The sequence below is a fragment of the Passer montanus genome, unplaced genomic scaffold (genome assembly GCF_014805655.1).
Source record: "Passer montanus isolate IOZ18808 unplaced genomic scaffold, ASM1480565v1 scaffold95, whole genome shotgun sequence".
Classification (NCBI taxonomy): Eukaryota; Metazoa; Chordata; class Aves; order Passeriformes; family Passeridae; genus Passer; species Passer montanus.
In genome coordinates, this window is record NW_024374923.1 from 1026731 (window position 1) to 1047200 (window position 20470).

Consider the following 20470-nt stretch of genomic DNA (forward strand, 5'->3'; position numbering starts at 1 on the left):
TTGATGGAACTGCTCCTTCAGCAGCAGAGATTCCCAAATGTGCACTGAATAGACTGCTAAATCATGCTCTGACAGCATTCATGACTACTGGATACTTAGAAAATTTTGTTTTGTTGGTAGGAACATGAATGGAGTTGGTTAATGTAAGACATAAGGCAAGAGGATCAGTAAAGGTCAGGGAAAAAAGGTGCCTAGAGACAACAGCAGCTTGAAAAGTGGTGAAAATGAAAGAAAATATCTAAATCCTTTTTACGGATTGTTTGTCTTCTGAAGGTAGAATTGGAATAAATGTGTAATTATGTCTCAAAGGTGCTTTTTCAAACTGTACATCATGTGCTGCACCTTCCATGGCTCTTTTCCCTCACTGGTAGCAGAGCACCTTCCGTCACCTGTAATAGCATTGCCTCCTGCATACTGACTTCTCTCAGGAAAAGTGAGTGACCGTTTCTACTTAAGAAACTGCAGAAATTGCAGCTGGGTTGGGTCTGATTTGGTGCAAGAGTCATATTCTCTGCATCAGTTTGATTATGCTGCCCCCAGTCTGATATTCAGAACTTTAGAACAGTGACTGATGTAATTATTTCTTCATTGTAGCATTCATTTAGGCCAGTCTTAAAAAAAAAAAAAGGAATTATGGCAGGTACTGTATATTGTTGTGTCTCAATTTCTTCATGATTTCTCTAAGTGAGAGCTGGAAATGCAGTTTGTCCTGTATGGAGTTGCTTTGATTAAATGAGGAAGAGATGCTTATAAAGTATTTGTAAGATTCCAGACCATTCCAGACCCCTGTGTCCAAGGTGCCTGAAGAGCTCCAAAGGGAATGTGCTCTCTTATGTGGAAAACACTTGGCACTATATGCAGCATTGGACTGATGATCCTTTTTTTCAGATGCCAGGGTTGAGCGTTTCCTAAACACTCCAAACTGGATTTTTGTACCTTGGTACATAAATTATGTAACCCTTTTTTTGGGTTTCATTCATGTCAAATTGTTGCAGGAATACTATGTTTCAACTTTTCTTTTAGTCTAGCTGTCCCATCTTGGTTTTAAGGTAGTTTGGTTTAGTCAGGCCTTTTGTTTCTTTCAGTTTCTTTCTTTTAACCTCTGCTAGTTTTTTCCCTGTTTCTTGAGGGAGATGTAGTTCTTTCTTCCAGTTATGTATGAAACCCCCAGTTCTCCATCTGCCTCCTACTTTTATTTTTCCTTTAGCTTTTTGTATTTTGTTCAGTTTTTCCATTTTCATCCCAATACCCTTTCTGCATTAGCAGTAATAATTTCTCATTTTATAGTGGTGTTTTTTCTTGTCTTTCTTGTGATCCATGTTTTAGAGGCTGCATAATGTCAGTGTTACCAGGCATATCAATATTATGTTGCATTTTCAAGAAGCCATTAAACCTGACATGTTTTGTGACTCCTACTCTTGTATGTTATAATTAACCCTAACTATTAATCAAGACAGAAAGACTAGTAACTAATATAATGAACTAATTCTGTTCCATATTATTAAAGTAAGTTATTATTTACTTTATGTGGGAAATATTTTATGTATGTTAGAAAGGATGCTGTAAGGATGGAAACATTAAAATGGTTCAGTTAACAAACTGTGATTGCTTTTTCTATCTACTGAAGAGCCTAGTTGTTAAAGAGATTGAATGACTTCAACACCCACTCATTGTTCACGATGCAATAAGAAATACTGTGCCTTCTAAGTAAAATTTTAACAATCTGCTCCTAATTCAACACCCATTTAACTTTTTGAGCCTGATTATTTTCCAGTAAACCAGCAAAATCAGTAGCTTATGTTACTATGTCAGCCAATTTTCACCTTTAGATAGAGCATTTCTTAATATTTAAAACTGAGGGTTTATTTGGCTTACAGCTGCAAAACTATTGTGGTTTTCCTTGCTGCTCATGGAATGAAAATTGGCTGTGTATAATTGTGTGCTTGATAGTCACATTGCTGCTAGAATTTGTATGGCTTGTATTGACTTATTGACAGCAAGCTCTTGAGTTTCCTTCAGTTTAAATAGGGCATGGCATGGAATTGAATCTGCACTTTTTACTAATAACTGTAAAGCTGATAGACTTCAAAGAGTCCTAAATTTAATTTTCAATAAAGAAAAGTTGTTCAAAAATTTAAAGCTATTGCTATTTCAAGACAAATTACAGCATTGTGTTAAAATTCTGCTTGTATATGCCACAAAATTCAAGGAGCTGGAGTTTCCTGCAGTATAAATGCAATTGCATTTGCCTTGTACTGTGTTGTCCGAATTTGTTTTACTTTCATAGAGGTTGGGTGAGAATCACAGAGGAATGGCTAGAATTATGCTTTGTTCATGACCAGAAGGTGAGAGTTATACTTTGTTCATGACCAGATCCTGCAGAGAAACGAAAACTGGAAAAAACCCACACGCTTTCTTCCTCACCCTCCCCCCGGCCTCAGTTCCCAAACCCAAGAATTTAAAGATAGATGTAGAATTGGGTTTATCCATCTTATTCTATTAGTCCCACAATTTAAAGTTTAATGAATGTTATCCGGAAAAGGTCTTTGCACTATGATCAATCCAAACAGGCCATGCACAAGGAGGATTGCTTGGCTTTTGCTCTCTGGGAGAAAGGCAAAACTTTGCTTTGAGGTCATCTTGCGGGGTTGGATGATGTCTCCTGAGGTTTTTCCTGTGGTGGGGCTGGGTTGAAGGTGGGCTGGGCAGATGGGAGGCCTCTGATGCACCAACCTTCCTGCATATCTTTGGAAGACCCACCCTTGCTCTGGGTCCTGGTGCTGTTTGCCTCAAGAAGCTATAGAATAGCAATCTCTTGGTTATATGAAGGTTGACCTGTCTCTGAGTAATGCTTTTCTAACATTACTCAGGCACCAACTTCTCCTCCTCTGATGAAGCATGGATTTTCTTGCCTTGATCAGTTCTCTTTGGAAAAACAATAAGGAAATAAATTATTGTTTTTAGCTAACCACTAGAAATATCATGATACAAATCTGTCAACACTGGTCAAAATAATGAATTGGTTACAAAACCTATTCAACTGCTCACAAAAATGTGGATCAGAGTCATAAATTGATTTGATTTGGGAAATTACAGGTAGTGTGTAGCCATGGATGGCCAGGAAGGTAATAGACTGCAGCCTCCATAGATGGTTTTGTTTTTTAAAAGCCCTTTTCTATGTTTTGTCTGAACCATCTAGGACAGAAGCATTAGTTGTTGGCAATAGAGAAAATTTGGCAGCTGCTCTCAGGAATCATTTTGTAGATGTAGGTCTCTTCAACTGTACTTATTTTTGATTCTGCTAATTCGATGCATTTTGATTAGGGAATATTCTGTGGAAGGCCAAATAATCTTGCCATGAATAAGCAGATATTATATATAACTTTGTTACTCCTAAATAAACCACTCTTTAATTATTACTATGTAGCTTATGATGTGAAAGAAAATACAAGGAAAACACAATAAATGAAATGTGCTGTTTTTTGTGGACACAGACAAAAAAGTCTTTCCATGAAGAAAAAAAAAATTGGATTGGAAAACTGCATCTACCTAAAGTATTCCACATAGAGAAATAATAGCGAAGGATTAAAGCAAAAGGTTGATTCCTGGATTGCTAGCAGTATTTTGTTTAGTTGGAGGATTGCACAGTAGGCTTGGCACACCTACATTGATATTGACAGGTGGTGTTTTTCTTGAAGGTCAGCAGCTACACCAGGTGAAAAATTCCACGGTCAGGCAGGAGACACTTTGACTAGTGATAATAGCATTACAAAAATTGATTTATTTTGCTTTTATCTTGTGCTTTATTAGATTTGGTTTTAGTTTTACTGTTTTGTAGGCTTAGGAGTAAGAGGATGATGCCTCCATCTTGTTTATTCTCTGTACAAAGTTTAACAAGGGCAGGTGCCAGATTCTGAATCTGGGATGGGGCAACCCTGGATGTACAGACAGCCTGGGGAATGAGGGGCTGGAGAGCAGCGCTGTGCAAAGGGCCCTGGGGGTCCTGCTCGATGGAAAGCTGAGTGTGAGTCAGCAGTGCCCTGGCAGCCAGGAGGGCACCAGGCACAGCATGGCCAGCTGGGCAAGGGAGGGGATTGTCCTGCTCTGCTCTGCACTGGGGCGGCCTCACCTCCAGTGCTGGGGGCAGTTTGGGGTGCCACAGTATAAAAAAGGCATGAAGCCACTAGAGAGTGTCCAAAGGAGGACCACGAGGATATTGAAGGGCCTTGAAGGGAAGTTGTACGAGGAGTGGCTGAGGTCACTTGGTCTGTTCAGCCTGGAGGAGACCGATGAGAGACCTCATCGCAAACTACAATTCCATACTTGCCTTGTGAGGGAAGTGGAGGGGCAGGCACTGATCTGTTCTCTGTGGTCACCAGTGACAGGACTAGAGGGAATGGCTTGAAGTTGTGTCAGGAGAGGTTTAAGTTGGATATCCAGAAAAGTTTCTTCACTCAACAAACTCCCCAGGGATAGGTGAGATTAATTTGTTTCCTTTGAGCAATATTTGAGCTGATAGTATCAAAATTTGGTATAAAAGTGTTTTGCACAAGACAGAAGTGGGACTGAGTAGCTTTCAAATTGTTGTCTGTAGTATCCTTAGTATAACAAGCAAGCCAAACTTAAAATGTTCAGTCTCTCTTCTGCTGTGTTGTACTTTCTAATTTGTGGCCCCAAAAAGCTGTTCTAGATTCCCTGGTCTTAAGACTGTAACATTGTTCTTATCTGCTCCATTGCACAAAACATGCTTCATCAGCAAAGAAGCAGGATGTAGTGAGTGAAAACACAGAAAAACTCTAAATAGATATCATCTTTTATGCCTTAATCTCTTACTTCTTAATAGAAATAAACTAATATAAGTTTATTCTTCATAGGAACTGGATTTTAGAAGTGGAAAAATTGATGTTAAACATTCTAAAAATCTGAAGAAAGTGATTTGGAAATTCTGCTCTAAACTCAAGTCATTTTACTGGAGAAATCTTTGTTTTAAATTGAAATACTGATTTGGATATATACTTCAGTGGATGAGGCTTGTTCTGCTGGCAAACGCCCCAGAAAATTTGCGCTTTAAGCACCATGCTGATGGTATTAGAGAGAGAATCATTATCTTTGCTCTAAGTGATTTGAGATAATTTGCCCTACATCAGCTAGTCCATGAGGTTCTGTAAGCATGCAGCACACTGCTTTCCCTTTATGTGCTAAATGGCTGCCTGAAAAAATAAATGTGGCATCTCAGTGTGTTGCTTTTTAGTCAGATATTTGAATTTATGTGTGTACGTGTGCAAGCACAACTGTGTGTAGCTGAAAGGACAGAAGGCAAGGGAAGCAGTGATAAATACTTGAGAAGGATCACAAACTGCATGTCCAAACTGCCAGAATTACTGCTGCAGGAAAACAATGTACGGTGCTTATTGCACAGCAGTAAGTTTCTGTTCCTCTCTTCAGCATGTGAGGAAATGCCACTGTTCCCCATTTCTGGGATCCAGAAAAGTGTATTAGCACAGCACATATCTCATCCTGTGCTGCCAGTCTTTACTATTTTTCGAAACACGTCCAAAAAAAGCTAAATTGACTATTTTTCTGTACTCCATGGTCATAAGTAGATTAAAATAATCTATTTGAGGTCAAGGCTGTTAGCATGTGCTACAAGTTATGAATGGTTCTGTACTCCAGTCTGAATTTTTGTATGTGTGTCCCTCAAGGTGCTGCGCAGGTAAACTACAGTTGTGGTTCTTAGGGCATCATGGAGTAAGGGATTCTGTGTTCTGTTCTTCATCTAAAATGCTGCTTAGAGTCAGTTTTCTGAAAGGTCTTTTCTTTGTAAATTGACTGAGAGCAGATTTGGGATGTATTTTTATAAGCCTCTGTAAATTTTTATTTAAGTGTTTGCAGATTGCCCTATTTCTTAAAGCACCTTCATGATTTACTGGCAAAGTTTATTTCTTTAACGTGAATTGTTATCCTGCCTCTTTCTCCTGAGAACTGGCAATTAACTGCAATTCTCGTATTTGACCTGCTGCATTTACCATGTGTAACATGTTTAACATGAATGTTTTTTTTATATAAACTATCTGAAGTATTTATCTATGTAAAATATCTAAATGCTTTTGGTCATGTTGAATACCAAAGGTGTAGGCTTGTTCATTCATTGAAATAATGCGTAGTCCTTTGTCCTGGCTTAGGACAAATTTGGGAGAAAACCTCCAAAGGGGGCCCTTCCACAAAGCAAACCCACACGGCCCCTCCCCCCAGCCAGTTTGGAAAGGATTCCTTGTAGAGAAGTGGAAAGAACGTGTTTATTTAACAGGCAAAATACCCCCAGCACACAAAATGAACAACACCGGATGACAACACTCCTTCACTGCTCTGAAAAGGATGACAAAGTCAGAAAGTCTCTCCTGGGAGTGGTGGCTCTGCTGTCGCTCCCTCCGGCGCTGGGGATGGCTGCTGCAGCCACAAGGTGCAAACTCCTGGTGTTTCCCAGGTCCCAGTCTGGAGCAGGCTCGAGTGGTTCCAAGAAAAGGGAAAGAAAAACAGTCCAGGGAAAATTCGGACTGTCTAGCTAAACTAACTAACAAGCAAAAAGCAAGAGCAAAGCAAAAGCAGCACCATGTTCTGCCCCGTGTCTGTGGGGGAGTGTCCCGCTGACTGTGGGGGGAGTGAGCAGGCTGATAACAAAACAAAACTTCACTTTTCAGAGCCAGTCTTGAAGGCACAGAACATAATATACAGCATAAACAGAACACATGATTGGGATACAAGCATCATAACGTCACCCTAGGACATTCCACCCCTTATCCCCATATTGTCAATATACCCCCACACATCATGTATTTTATTCACGTACAAACTTCCGTCTGTTCCCCCCAAAAATTACAAGCTATACCCATCATGCCCTGGGCCAAGGGCTACTGCATGAGCAGTCTCCTGCTTAATGTGGGCAAAGGCTTGTTTCTGCTCAGGTCCCCAGTGGAAATCGTTCTTCTTACGGGTGACCAGGTAGAGATATGACTGTACTCGGGAATGTGCATTCTCCAAAAACCTATGGCACCTAGGAAAGCTTGTGTCTCCTTCTTATTTGTTGGTGGAGACATTGCTGTGATCTTGTTGATGACATCCATAGGAGTCTGACGCCGTCCGTCTTGCCACTTTACTCCTAGGAACTGAATCTCATGAGCTGGTCCCCTAACTTTGCTCTTTTTGATGGCAAAACCAGCTCCCAGGAGGATTTGGATGGTTTTCTCTCCTTTCTCAAACACTTCTGCAGCTGTGTTTCCCCACACAATGATGTCATCAATATACTGTAGATGTTGTGGAGCCTCACCCTTTTCCAGTGCAGTCTGGATCGGTCCATGGCAGATGGTAGGATTGTGCTTCCAGCCCTGGGGCTGTCGGTTCCAGGTATACTGCACTCCCCTCCACGTGAAAGCAAACTGAGGCCTGCATTCTTCTGCCAGAGGAATGGAGAAAAATGCATTGGCAATGTTAATGGTGGCACACCACTTCACTGCTTTGGACTCAAGCTTGTACTGGAGCTTTAATGTGTCTGGCACGGCAGTGTTGAGTGGTGGAGTCCATTCAATGCATGGTAGTCCACAGTCAATCTCCATTCTCCTTCAGATTTACACACAGGCCAAATGGGGCTGTTGAAGGGTGAGTGGGTCTTGCTTGACCACCTCTTGGCTCTCCAGCTCTTGGATCATCTTATGGATGGGAATCACAGCATCTCGAGTGGTTCTATACTGTCAATGATGTACTATGGAAGTGGCAATTGGTACCTGTTGTTCTTCTCCCTTCAGAAGCCCTACTGTAGACGGATTCTTAAGACAGTCCAGGTAAGGTGTTCAATTGCTGGATGCCCTCTGTCACTACAGCTGCTATCCCAAATGCCCACCTAAGTCCTTTTAGGTCTTTGAAATACCCACTTCAGAGATAATCTATGCCCAAAACACATGGGGCCTCTGGGCCAGTCACAACAGAGTGCTTCTGTCATTCATTTCCAGTAAGGCTCACATCAGCTTCCACCAAAGTGAAATATTGTGATCCCCCTGTCATGCCAGCTATAGAAACAGACTCTGTCTCCAATGGGGATGTAACAGATTCAGAGGAGAAGAAGGAAAGCAAAGCACCTAAATATCCCTTTCTTCTATTCCTCTAATTAAGCCTCTGCTAAAGTGAGAGAGTAAATCATTTGAGTAGAATGGAAACTGTATTCTAACAGAAAAATGTTGCTTTTCAAACTTACTTGACCAATAGTGGTATGAACTCTGTTCCAAGTTCAGGCCCAGGGAGGAATATAGGGTTTTCTACTTTGTTTTAAGATGGTGCAGATAATTGTAATGAAAGTGCAACGTCTGCAGGCAGTTTTTAGTGTATTTATTATGTTTCATTGTAAAATCATTGCTAAATTCTTATGTTACTTTTTTATTAGCTGTGATAATTTAGGATAAGGTTTGTCTTGGAACTGGCAAATGGAAACCTTGATCTATTTATTTAACCAGAGCAATTTTTCAAAATTCAGGCTTGTTTATCTGAGAGCAACTATTTGAAGAAAAGGATAATATTCTTTTTTTCAACACTGGAAGTGTTGGTACCTCATGAGAAAAATCTATCTCTAGAAGATAGAAGGGTGCACATGGTTAGAAGAGAACCTGCTTAAGGGTGGTAGACCTTTTTTGTTTCCTCTGTATGGAAAGGAAACTTAAAAAGTAGTTTTGCTGCATTTAACAGCACTAAGCCTTAAGAGGAATACAAGTGAAACAAATGAGCTTTGGTTCATTTTTGTAACTTCTGTGAATATGAAAATACTTTTTCACTGCATGCAGTCCCAAAATAGTATGCTGTCTTGGCCTTGGTGGTCTTTCAAAATGGGGAACTATTCAAGTAAGTAACATCTCTACAACTGAAAGGAGGGTGTCAGTCTCTTCTCCCTGACAACAGGGACAAGAAGAGACAGTCTCAAGTTGTGCCAGAGTGGGTTAGATGAGCTGTTAGTAAAAATTTACTCACCAAAAATGGCAGTGTCACCATCCCTGGCGGGATTTAAAAGACGTGTAGATATGGCACTCAGGGGCATGGTTTCAGTGCTGGGTTGATGGTTGGACTTCATGGTGTTAAAGGTCTTTTCCAACCTAAATTATGCTGTAGTTCTTATTCTGTTTAGTTTTTCTGACCTGGATCAGAGTAGTATCCACACCTGTCTTACGAAGTGTTGTAAATTACATAGATATTTCTGTCAGAAGTGACGAATTTCTCAGTGTTAGTTTATGTATGTACTTCCATTTTAAATTCAGAATTGCCTTGTATTTCTTTCTACCTTTGTTAGTGGAGAGTTCAGAAGCACAAAATAGTTTTCAAATGGGATTGATTACTGAAACTTCATCTCTGTTTTCAAGCTGTTGGTTAAATAAATACATGGTTGCCTAATGCATCTGCTGTACTGGTTTTAGGAATCTGGATGTGACTGCCTGTCCCTGATGCCAAACATGGATGCTTGCTATTTCAGCTTTTCTGTAATGCAGCTTTCTGCAGCACTTGAAAATTGTGAAATGAAATAACAGAAATGAAAGTTAGAATTGCTGTACAGAACAGAGCAAAACATAAAGTGCTTGATAATGTCAATTTTGTTTCTTAAAAATATATACTTAAAAACCCCCAGAGGCTCTTAAACACATACCAGATGACTAAGACTGTTATTAAAGAATGTTTTTGGAGTCTATAGAACTACATTTATGTTATGATTGTGTTACTCTTCAGATCAAAGCTACAAAACAGACAACTGGAAAGAAGATTTCAGCTGTATGAGAGCTTTAAAAGCCAGACAGGCAGTCACTGATGTTGTGAAATTTCATTCATTAAACACAGTAGGAGTATAATACTCTAAATGAAACAAGAAATTTAAATTATTTAATTGTGGAGTAATGCCAAATTTCTTGTAGCTGCCTTTTCTTTGTACTACAAATAGCTATAAGGATATTACTGATTGTTTTTCAGGGTTTTAGCTGCAGTAAATCTGCTATTTCAGGTCTTTTTGTTCTCCTTTGAAATTGACACCTTCAGACAGGAGAGTTAAAAACTTGTAGTAAGTTTTGTTGCGGGCAAAGCATACTGTTGCCTCTGTGTTTGTTCCATTTTGAGCAAATCCCCAAGTTTCAGCCTGTTGGGATTCACAAGGAGGCTGAAGTACACATGTTGAGGAAGCTCCAGAACTGAACGTGGTGGGGCAGAAAAAGATTGACTTGTGCAATAAATATGCAACATTTGAATCATGGGACACACCAGACATGTTCTTGAATCCTTGCCCTGCCAGCTGTGCAGGTGCAACTAGTACAATAATTTTATTTGACTTTTCAGAGATAGTGAGTTAATAAGAAGCAGAAACTGAGGGAGAAACTGTGGCCCTTGGTTGAGATGAGCTCTTCCACTGTCCTGCGCCACCAGGCAGCTCTTAAGGTCAGACTTCATGTAGCAGTGGGGGTTTAGGGGGTTTTTGAGTCTATTTGGGGCTCCTTTGCAGTGGATTTTGGGTATGTCTCTGACTGTCTGGTTGGGATGGCAGTTTGAAAATTTTTAGTCTTATGTTTGCCTCTTGTTTAGCTTGTGGCACTTGGAGTAATTTGTCTGTCCCAAAAAAATCCTGCACCTAGCCTAAAGAATTCTCTGTCACTTACAGTCTTTTCTCTTTACTATTGGTTTGTCTTTCTCGCCTGGGCTTCTGACCTTCCCCCCGCTCCCCGACTTCCCGCACTGTCCTACAGAAAAGCAGCAGTTCTCTGTCCCCTCGCTCTCTGCCACTGCCGGACCCCGAACGGCGCCGGCACAGCCACCGCGGCTCTCGGCTGCGGGAGGGGACATCGGCTGCGGTTTCTGCTGAGGGAGCGAGACCGGCCTGAGGGACTGGGACCGCCCTGAGGGACCGGGACCGGCCCGCGCGGCTCCGGCCGCCCCGCTCCGCCGCCGCCGCCTGCCAGTGCTGCGTCATCGGCCTGGCGCCGGCGCTGCTGCCCCGCGCGAAAGCCGCGCTGCCAAAGCCCAGCGGCGCCAGCCACAGCGCCGTCCCCCGCGGGAGAGAAATAAAAGCAGCTCAGGGCCCTTCTTTATTCCTCTGCCACGAATGCTTTAGGCGTTGGAGCCGCGTTCTGACCCAGGGCACGGCCCCGTGTCACGCGTGCCCCGATCGCCGCCCGCGGCCGGGGCGCAGCGTCAGCTTCACGTGAGGTAATCAAGTGTGAGATGAGACCACTGGAAGCAGTGGCAGAGGAGGTGAGATAAACGTTCTTTCCCTCTCTTGATGCGACATCAAGTTGACTGTGAAATGGTTCACGAGGACCTCGCCGATGCTGGTCAATAAGCTGTTCGTTTGACAGTAACTCCAGTGTTCTGCTTGTCCGCCTTCAGCTTTCAGAGAGGCAGGACCTGAGTGATGTTTTTGAGTGTGAGTAAGTGGCATGGTGGCCTTGGAAGTGCAGTAGGGACAGTACGTTGCATGCTTTGGAAAGTTGCTTTACTGATGCTCTAGATTAATTCTGTTTTGATTGTGAATGCCTCTGCTTTGTTGGCAACATCCCACATTAAACTAGTATGTCCATTGTGAAAATGTGTATTTTATGATTGGCTTTTCAAAAAGGTACCCGGACTGTCCGTATCTCTTTGTTTTCATTGTCTCATATTGTCCTAATCTCAAATGTTCAAATTTTATTATTCTAATTATATTACTATTTTTATAACCATTTTATTACTAATAAACTTTTAAAATTTCAAAACCAAGTGATTGGCGTTTTTCACACCTTTGAGCTGCATCAATGTTAAAATCTCAAGATGAAAAGAAAAAGCACATTTTGTTGTATTTATTTGCTTAGGTATTAGAATTGAAATGCTTAACTCACAGGAGTTTTGAATTTTGCTAGTAACTTGTCTTTGATGGGTTATGGAGTTTTATGTTGACCATAACGTAAGTAATTAAGGTAAAATGGCCATAGAATTTGCAATTACATGAATTAAAAAGTCATGTGATGAGATGATTAAAGTGGTTATTGACTACATATTGAAGTGTAGGCCAGCTGTTTAGTAACAAAGTTTAACTGTTCTTATATACATGAAGGAATGAGAGAGGTCCTTTGCAATAAGGAGAAGTTATTCAGAAAGACAAAACCATTAGATCAGAGCTGTATTAGCTGAAGGTACATTGATGGAATGGTAGGGTATTATGCAATACACTGGGAATAGATTCCCAACTTCAAGTGCTGATTACCCAGATACAATTTCTTGCAGTGCCTCCATGGTATTTTACACTTGCTTGCTGCTCTGTTTTGGCTGTGGGAATTGAAACTGGGCCCTTGTGTGCCATTCAGAACTGGACACAGGAGAAGTGGCTCAGTGGAGACTGGAAACTGCATGCAGTTCCTTAAATTCTCTCAGTGAAGCTTAGATCTTGGAACTAAAACTTTTATTAAGGCAAGCCAGTAAGACAGCCTTTTGGATTTGGCTACCATTTTTAATGAGGCTTGGGGGTTCCAGATCCATTTAAGACTTCCTGTATACCACTCCTAATGAAAAACTGTGTGGAAATCTGGTTTTGAAACCTTATGGTACTGACTTTATAAACTTTCTTTAAAAAACCCCAAACCTGAGGAAGACTTCTAACAGCACAGGCAAAAAGCGTTCTCTGAAGCAAATTTATTTATTATGAAATAAATTTTATTTTATTTTTATTATGGTATTGCTTAGCACTGCACTCTATTGCCAGGTTTCTGAAGTGTTCTATTTAAATTGAAGTCATAGCCAAAGGGAGTCTTAAGTTATGTAAATATTGTCAAAACCACTGTTCAAACCCTAGAGGAATTACTGCTTGCTTCCTGTCAATAAATATAATTTAAAATCCAGGGCTTCTGAAAGAATAGAGGGACAGCCTGCATAAGAACCTTTTAAAAAAAATTTCTTTTAGAGAGACTTAACTCATACAGAGACAGAAATCTTGTTAGACCAAATTTTAATTAAGTTTTCTTTTTTGACTGTTTTGTGTCCTCTTTTAACCTATTTTTGATGCTTAAGAAATACTCTTCTTTTTCTGCTTAGGAAAACTCTTCTTTTTTTCATCTTAGAAATGAATACTATATTGGACTACATGAGGAAAATGAAGGTATTTTGTATTTAATGTCTTTCTAGAAATCTAATTGGATAACGATTTTGTCTTCATGGGTAAAACTGGACATCACAGCCATCTTCCGAAAAAGACAAGTGAGGGGGTAAATGGACCTGCTTCACACAGGCTGCTTGTAACCATAGAGGAACAGAAACCAGAAACTGTTGTGGAAAATGCCAAGCAACAAGATGGGCTTCATTTGATTCTGACGCTATCAAGTTTTTTAGGTTCAAATTGGCTTGCTCAGCATTGTGCAGCTGGAAAGGTGCAAACACTGCTGGTGTCTTGCAGGACAGGGTGAGAGTAACCCCATAAATAAGGGGTGTATATTACAGGCAGCATACTTAGGTGGGAGGACTTGATTTTGATAGGGAGTTCACATAGCCTTGGAAAAGCAAAACTAGTGAATAATGCTTTTGCAATAACTGAAAAGGAAGAAAATTGTTTTAGGTATTCTGAAATGCAGAGTAGCTAACAGTAAGATTACCTTTTCTTTCTGTCTCCATCCTACAAGAATTTTTACAGCAACATATGAATCTGTGTTGTAGCAGTGGTCCTACTGAATGTGCAGATTGTGCTTCATCCAAAATTTGACCTGTGAAATGGAACTTGTTAGTGTAATTCCTGAGTCACTGATGAATTGCAAGGGACATATTTGACCCACAGAGGTAGAGCTGGCAGCTGAAAAGCCTGGAATAAGCCATCATATTTCTCAGTATACCTTAAGATTTTTTACTTATTAATTCACCTTCTTGGTGTTTGTTTTGGTTGTTTTTGTTTTGTGGGTGTTTTTGATTGGTTGGCTTTTTTTTTTTAATTTTTAAAGCTCAGTGTCAGTGCAGAATTCAGCCTAGTAGACATGGTTTCTCATGTCATCATTGGCTTTTTAAGCAGTGTAACTTTCTATGAATACAATTTTTAACATAAAAGAGAAATAGTTTATGTTCTCAAATGTGATCTAAACCCATGTTTTGGAGCAAGTCATTATGGAAGTGTTGAAACTGATCTTCTTCTTTTGATTTTGCTTCTTTTTCTCTCTGTAAATGCTACTTTCATAAAAAAAAAAACCAAAACATAAAAAGTGAAGGCTTGGTTTCCTATTTTTAACTGCACCAGAGCTGTATGGGAGTGCAGTCAATGCATTTAAGCAAAGAAGCAGGAAGGCAGATTTCCCAGACTTAAGAGGCATCTGGGAAGAAGATTTGAAATCACCATTCTGAACTCTCTTTCTTAGTTTATTTCTCAAAGTAGCCTTGAAGCTTTTTGATGGGCTTCACTTCAGTTACATGAAATTAAACCTGGGACTGATGCAAGAGATGCCATCTTAAAAAACGTGAAGATTTCCACATCATTTGGTTATCTGCAGTCACGCCTCTTTAGCATTTACAGTTTTCAAAGGTTTTATGGTCTTTTATGTGATAAGTCTTACTTAAGTCTTAGAGCAAGACTGGCTCTTGTACTACAAAGTGACCGCAGTGGCACAGCACTAGGAATTTGAAGTTCTTGGAATTGTACAGTGAACTGTACCAGCTGCTGGAACAATCCTTCTCATCAATCAGTACTTTGAGTGCACAAATCTTTTTTAAATGAGGATTGCAAAACTTGAGTCTTCTAGTCAAATACATTCTTTCCCTTTTAGTTTAGATTCTTCTATATGTGTGCCAAGCATATCTTTGCACAAGTCATTTACCTCTCATCAAATTTTTTAAAAGTTCCATGCTGTATATTCCAAAGACTCTGATTATTTTCCAGTTTTGGAGGTGGGGTGCTGCTCACCAAGAACTTAGGGCTGATTTTCCAATTATGCCTTTAGAAAAGGAAAGGCAATCTGTTTGGTGTGGCAAGAAAAGCTTAATGATATCATGATTAAAGTGGACACTTTAGTCCACTTTATAGTCCAATATCACTGCATTTCTAGTACCTTTCAGACTGAATAGGTTTTTTTAAGTATAAAAAGATATTTAACGAGTAGCCTAAAATCCCTCATATAAGTGGTGAATATATTCTTAATCTAATTTAAAAGGCTGTATGAAAAAGAATGAAAAAATAAGTTTAAGTATTAGGGTATTTTACATGTAGTTTTCAGGTAATTTCCATAGTATTTCAATGTAAAGAACTTGACTATAATTGTAACACTATTTTTTTTTCTCCCAAGGGAAAAAATATGGTCATGAAGTTCAAGCACGTTAGAAAGATTCTCACTTTTCTTTCCAATTGTTTGAATTAGGCTTTTTTATCTGGCTGTTGTCCTATGAGTCGCTGGATAAACATCTACAGTTTATTAATGGATGTGCTATTTACTTCTCCTTTGTATTTTTTGTCTTATTGAGTGTCTTGATGATTTTCAAAGCAGTTCCCATCTCAGCTCTAATGGAATGATGATCTTTTAAGAGAAAGGAAAGAACAGTATATTTTGGGCCAGGAGAAGAGGGAGGTGAAGTGAAAAGATCCCTTTAAATAGTAGGAAAAGCAGTAAAATGAATAAAATGGAATACTACATGAATGGTCAAAAATTATTTTTCTGGGACAGAAAGCTGCTTTAAGGGGCATGAAAGGGAAGTTTCACTACTGTTACAGCCCTGAAGAGTGATAAATGTCTCACATATCATCAAAAAGTCACACAAATCATTCAGCTTCCGTAATAGTGCAGCTCATTTAATACTTGTATTTGAATTCTTGCCATTATTCATAATCTTTAAACAATAGTTCTCACCAAGTACATTTATATTTTATGTTCTATTCCCATAGGTGTGTTTTCCTAGTTCTATTCAAGCTGGATTTCATTTTATTTCTGGTCCACCCACTTTACCTCTTTAATTTTGGCTGAAATTTTTTTCTCAGCCTCTTGTGTTGGAAGGAGTGATCCCACTTTTATTCTGTATTAGATCACTTATGGCTATGAAGGAAAATAAATTTCTTCAACGTCTGTCGCTTTCTTCATGTCAGAGATAAAAACTTTGCAAGTCTCACTATTATCTTTGTATCCCAGGGTAAGGTCCTCTGTAAAGGTGAGATTTTAGTCCGAAATTATATAAAAATGTACCAGTCACATATTGACAACAGAGGAAAGCACAGGGAGATGGAGGAGGGATACAGTACAAGTGGTGAACTGTGATGTCCCTGTTGATACTATTAACACATGTTTTTCTTTATTAGAAGCAATATGGTGACCAGGGTGGCAGGAAATGCCATTTGTTTGAGCAGTCAGTATAGCTGTTAGATGGCTTGGTGTATCTTCTCCAGCTCTTTTCAGCAAACGGGGCCAGCAGAGTATTAAGGACCTCAAAGCAAATCTCTTCCTATACAAACAACAGTTGCCTGCTTAGGAAATCCATGTGAGCCAGCACAGCATGTGAGAATAGAGAATGCAGGAAATGCTTTACAAAGCTCTAGCACTAACATAGCCACCTGGTTAGAATTGATTTGCCTGATTTTCTGCCCCCTGTGCAATGGAATAATCTTGTCAAATTACATAGGGAGCTTGGTAGCCACAGTGCCACAGCAGTCTAGTGGCAGAATTAGGTAAAGTTTCCAGTGTTTGACTATTTAGGAATTTTATACATGTTGTCCAGGACTTCTGTGGCTGACTATGCAGAAATTGACAATTTTTCATAACAAAACACCATTACAACAGTTTGTCTTTTTTTTGTTTTTTGTTTGTTTGTTTAGTTGGTTGGTTTTGAGATGAGCAGCAAGATGGTTTCACCATTCATCTACTTCATGTGGGCACCCTTGTTCTGATTTAGGAAAAGCCTTAGAACAGTACTTTTACTCTGTGTGTGTGTCTCAGTTATTTTCCTGTTCAATTTGAATGTAAATTAATTGGTAGCCTGTATTAATACTTGCTTGCATAAGGAATGCATGATTTTGATGTGGTTCTACATGGATTTGCTAGCTATCTGTGGGATTAAATATTTAATATGTTAATTTCTGGCTGCAGTTGAGTATTGTCCCAGATCAGTGCCGCTTCTCTGAGTTGTAGGTCTATCTAGAGATTATCCCTTTGTTAAAATTATTGGTATTTTTTTAATGTCTGTTCTGTTCTTTGTGACATTCTTCTGCAAGAGATTTGGCTGTGCATCACAGAAAACTCTGTATCAAGTTACATAAAACTTGCTGAAAAGTTATTCTGTAGCTGTACCCAGCCTCAGAAGCACTACTAGGGAATTCAGTATTTCCAGATGAAGAAGGATCTGGATGTAGTTTACAACAATGGGTGAATAGCCTTTCACACCAGTTTTTGCAGATGGCAGATCTACACTGGACTTCAAATTGGGATGCCCAAGCCATGTAAACAGCATTTTACATTGTAAAACTGCCAGCAAGAGAAAAAAAAAACCAAACCAAAGCCCAAACCATTAAAATAGCATTATGGGATAACTGAATTTAGTGTTGGTAAGATATGAGACTAACTTCTTTGTGCTCTAGATATGTGGATAGTACTTATCAATTGCTTTTTATTATGATTAAAACTTCAGTTACTTGAGTGCTGACTACTTCTTGTTGGTAATATATCTGAAGTCCTGCGTTGGAAACTGGAGTGTTCTAACATTCTAACACAAAATGCTGAAACAAATTGGCTATGCCTCTCCAAAAGATTATTAGGCAGAACAGACCATAGGATTGAATGTCTATAGGTATATGTTCGCAGTCAGTTTGTTTTAGGATTAACTTCTATTAAGTTTGAATTGCAGAACTTGACCGTATTTGTCCTTTTTTTCCCCCCCCAAATTTCACATTAGTTTGAAAATGTTATGCTTCCTGGAAGATAGAATCCATATTGGCTGGCTTCACATGTTTTACTCAGGATTATTGGATATACTTTAGAGAAGCCTCTTAGTTGATAATGTACTGAGCTCAGAAGTATCTTGTTGAGTTGTTAAACTGGGACATGGGGAAACATTACATGCTTATTTACAAAAAATAGGCCATAGTTTTCAGGGCCATTTGCAGAGCTGTTTTTTTAATAGCATTACCACCATGTGCTGCATGCTGGCTGAAGTCACACTGCAACTGGGGAAGAATTTTCTCTTTTCAATAAACTTTTAAATTTAAGTTGTTTTTTGTTGTTCACATAAGTATTGGTTTCAATTATTTGAAAGACTGAGATCAAATACAGGAAAGAAAAGCAGCAGTGTTTTTTTCTTATTTTTTCCTGTTTGCTTATCAGAAGTTAAGGTGAACTGTCATGTACCTACTTCTCCTTTAGAACTAGAAGCATCCTCAGTTTTTGTGGTTTCCTGCCTGAGGAGGATAGGAATATTTACAGTGGTGCTGAACTAAATTTATGAACTAATGAGAGACCTGCAGTTCATTCAGTTTTGCCTTCCTATGTGCTTGTTGTGGGGTACTATTGTCAAATATTCTGTAATTTGGAGTGCCCTCTTTATAGGTGTGCTCCATTCATTTTTGAGGCTTGCAATGTTTGCAAAAATGTATTCAAATTGCCATGCTAAACCTCAATAGACTATGTAAAATTCACACTGTCTTGTAGAGACATAAGATACTTCTCCCAGTTATGTGAAAACAGCCCAGTTTGTGAGAAGATTAGACCTTGTTCTTTGGGCTGAAAAGGAAGTATATCAGTTATCAATTGAAACAAAGTTTATTCTTCTTTTGAAAGCATCAGCTGGATTTTAAAAATAATTCTTGTTTTTTGAATTCTAAAAAGAGGTGCTATTTTCCCAAATTCTGATTTCTGATGTGAACTTGAGTTGTACATGAACATTTTTCCCCTCTTGTGAACCTATCAAAATAGTAATTAAAAAGAAAGAATGGAATGCCTCATCTCAACTTCTCAAACAACAGCTCCTGCTCCATGGTTTTCCAATTCTTAAGTGTTTCAAAAACTTCCTCTAGATTTTAAATCTTTTATTGGTCCAAGCCTCTCTAGAAGCAGAGCTTCTCTTTAGGCTACTGTGGGATATCACTTGGATCCCTCTACAGCAGTGGCAGTGATTCTGCTTTGAGGTTTTGAGCAAGCAGAAGGATTCCTTTTCTTTCCTTTCACCCTTAACAGGAAGTTAAGATAACAGGAAGTATTTTATGTTGTAGATAGTTTTCTCAGGTGGGGGGTGAGGGGGAGACAGCTGTTAGCCTAGTTGGAAAAATTAATTAGATTTTAGGGATGCTATCACAGATCTGCCTTCCTATAAAGGAAGGCAGATCTGTGATATCTCTGAGCTAATTGTATGGAAGACTGGTAGTAGAGCAAGTGGGTATTACTGAAACCTGTCAATCTCTGAGTTGATGGCTTTATGGAAGCTGACTCCTGCAAGACACAAGCTGCTTGATGAGCTTGCAGCTGGCTGGTATTATATATTTGCAGCATTATAGCAGTGCATTTGCTAGGTGGGACATAGCACACAAAAAAGGGACTCTGTTGAAAATACCTGGAGAAGTCTCTCTCTTTTCAGGCAGACCTGGGTTCTGCTATCCTTGCAGCTGAACTTTTGCGTGTTTCAGATTCAGTGATAAGCTGTTTGAATGAGGTCTGACATATCTTTTCACCAGTTGTCACTAGCCACTTGCTTAACTTCAACTGTAGTGATAATATTGCCTATAGTGATTGCTTTCTCAAGGACTGAAGTTGTCAAGTGTTTAAGAAGAAAACCCTTAGGTACTATGAAAATTAGCCAGCATCTCAAACTGCTTAAATAGAGCCTTGTTGCTGAAGTAGTTTGCTCAGATCATTTACTTGACTCCTTTCCAGTGGTAAAGGTTGTTAGTAAAATCAACAGCTGTCCTCATGAAATAACAGGATAACCAGAATTATTTTTCTACCGGCTTGAATAAGGACTCTGCTTTCTGTTTGCTGTAATTCTACTATTTTAAGCTGCCTCTTCAATTTTGGACATCATCAGTAGCATGGGCTCAAGTTCTGGAGGTCATAGTTACCTTTGGGGCTGAACTTAGCTTGGAGTGCTGTCTATTGACTGCACCATTCAAACTGTTGTGGATTTTTTTTTTCATTTGAAGATGCTGGTTTTATTCTATCACTTAAAGATTCAGTGAAATAAAATACGTTATGGCTTTTCTCTAAGAATGACAGAACTTAGGTTTCTATACTATGGAGAATTTCTAAACATAAGTAAAACACAGTCTTGAAGGATCTGGAGAGCTGTCATTCCAAATACTGCATGGAAAATTATTTTTAAGCCCTTCAACATTGTAGTACATTTGAATGTACTATCTGGGATTTAGTTCCACTACTAAGAATGGTCTTTATCTTTAATCAGACATGTCTGTCTTTCTTCCAGTCTCAACCAGTTTTAGCACTGCAGCATAGTGGTATCCTGCAATTGTCAAGTTTAACACTGGCATGTGTTT

General features: G+C 39.3%; 1 protein-coding gene across 1 annotated transcript in view; it reads right to left on the bottom strand.

Moving 5' to 3' along the window:
* Positions 1-6282: 6282 nt before the first annotated feature.
* Positions 6283-20470, bottom strand: part of SCOC (short coiled-coil protein) — a 702416-nt gene continuing 688228 nt past the window's right edge. The window contains exon 4 of the mRNA XM_039696140.1: positions 6283-6492. Within this exon, the coding sequence (XP_039552074.1) occupies positions 6359-6492 (134 nt within the window). The 3' untranslated portion in view covers positions 6283-6358. The remainder of the gene's footprint in view (positions 6493-20470) is intronic.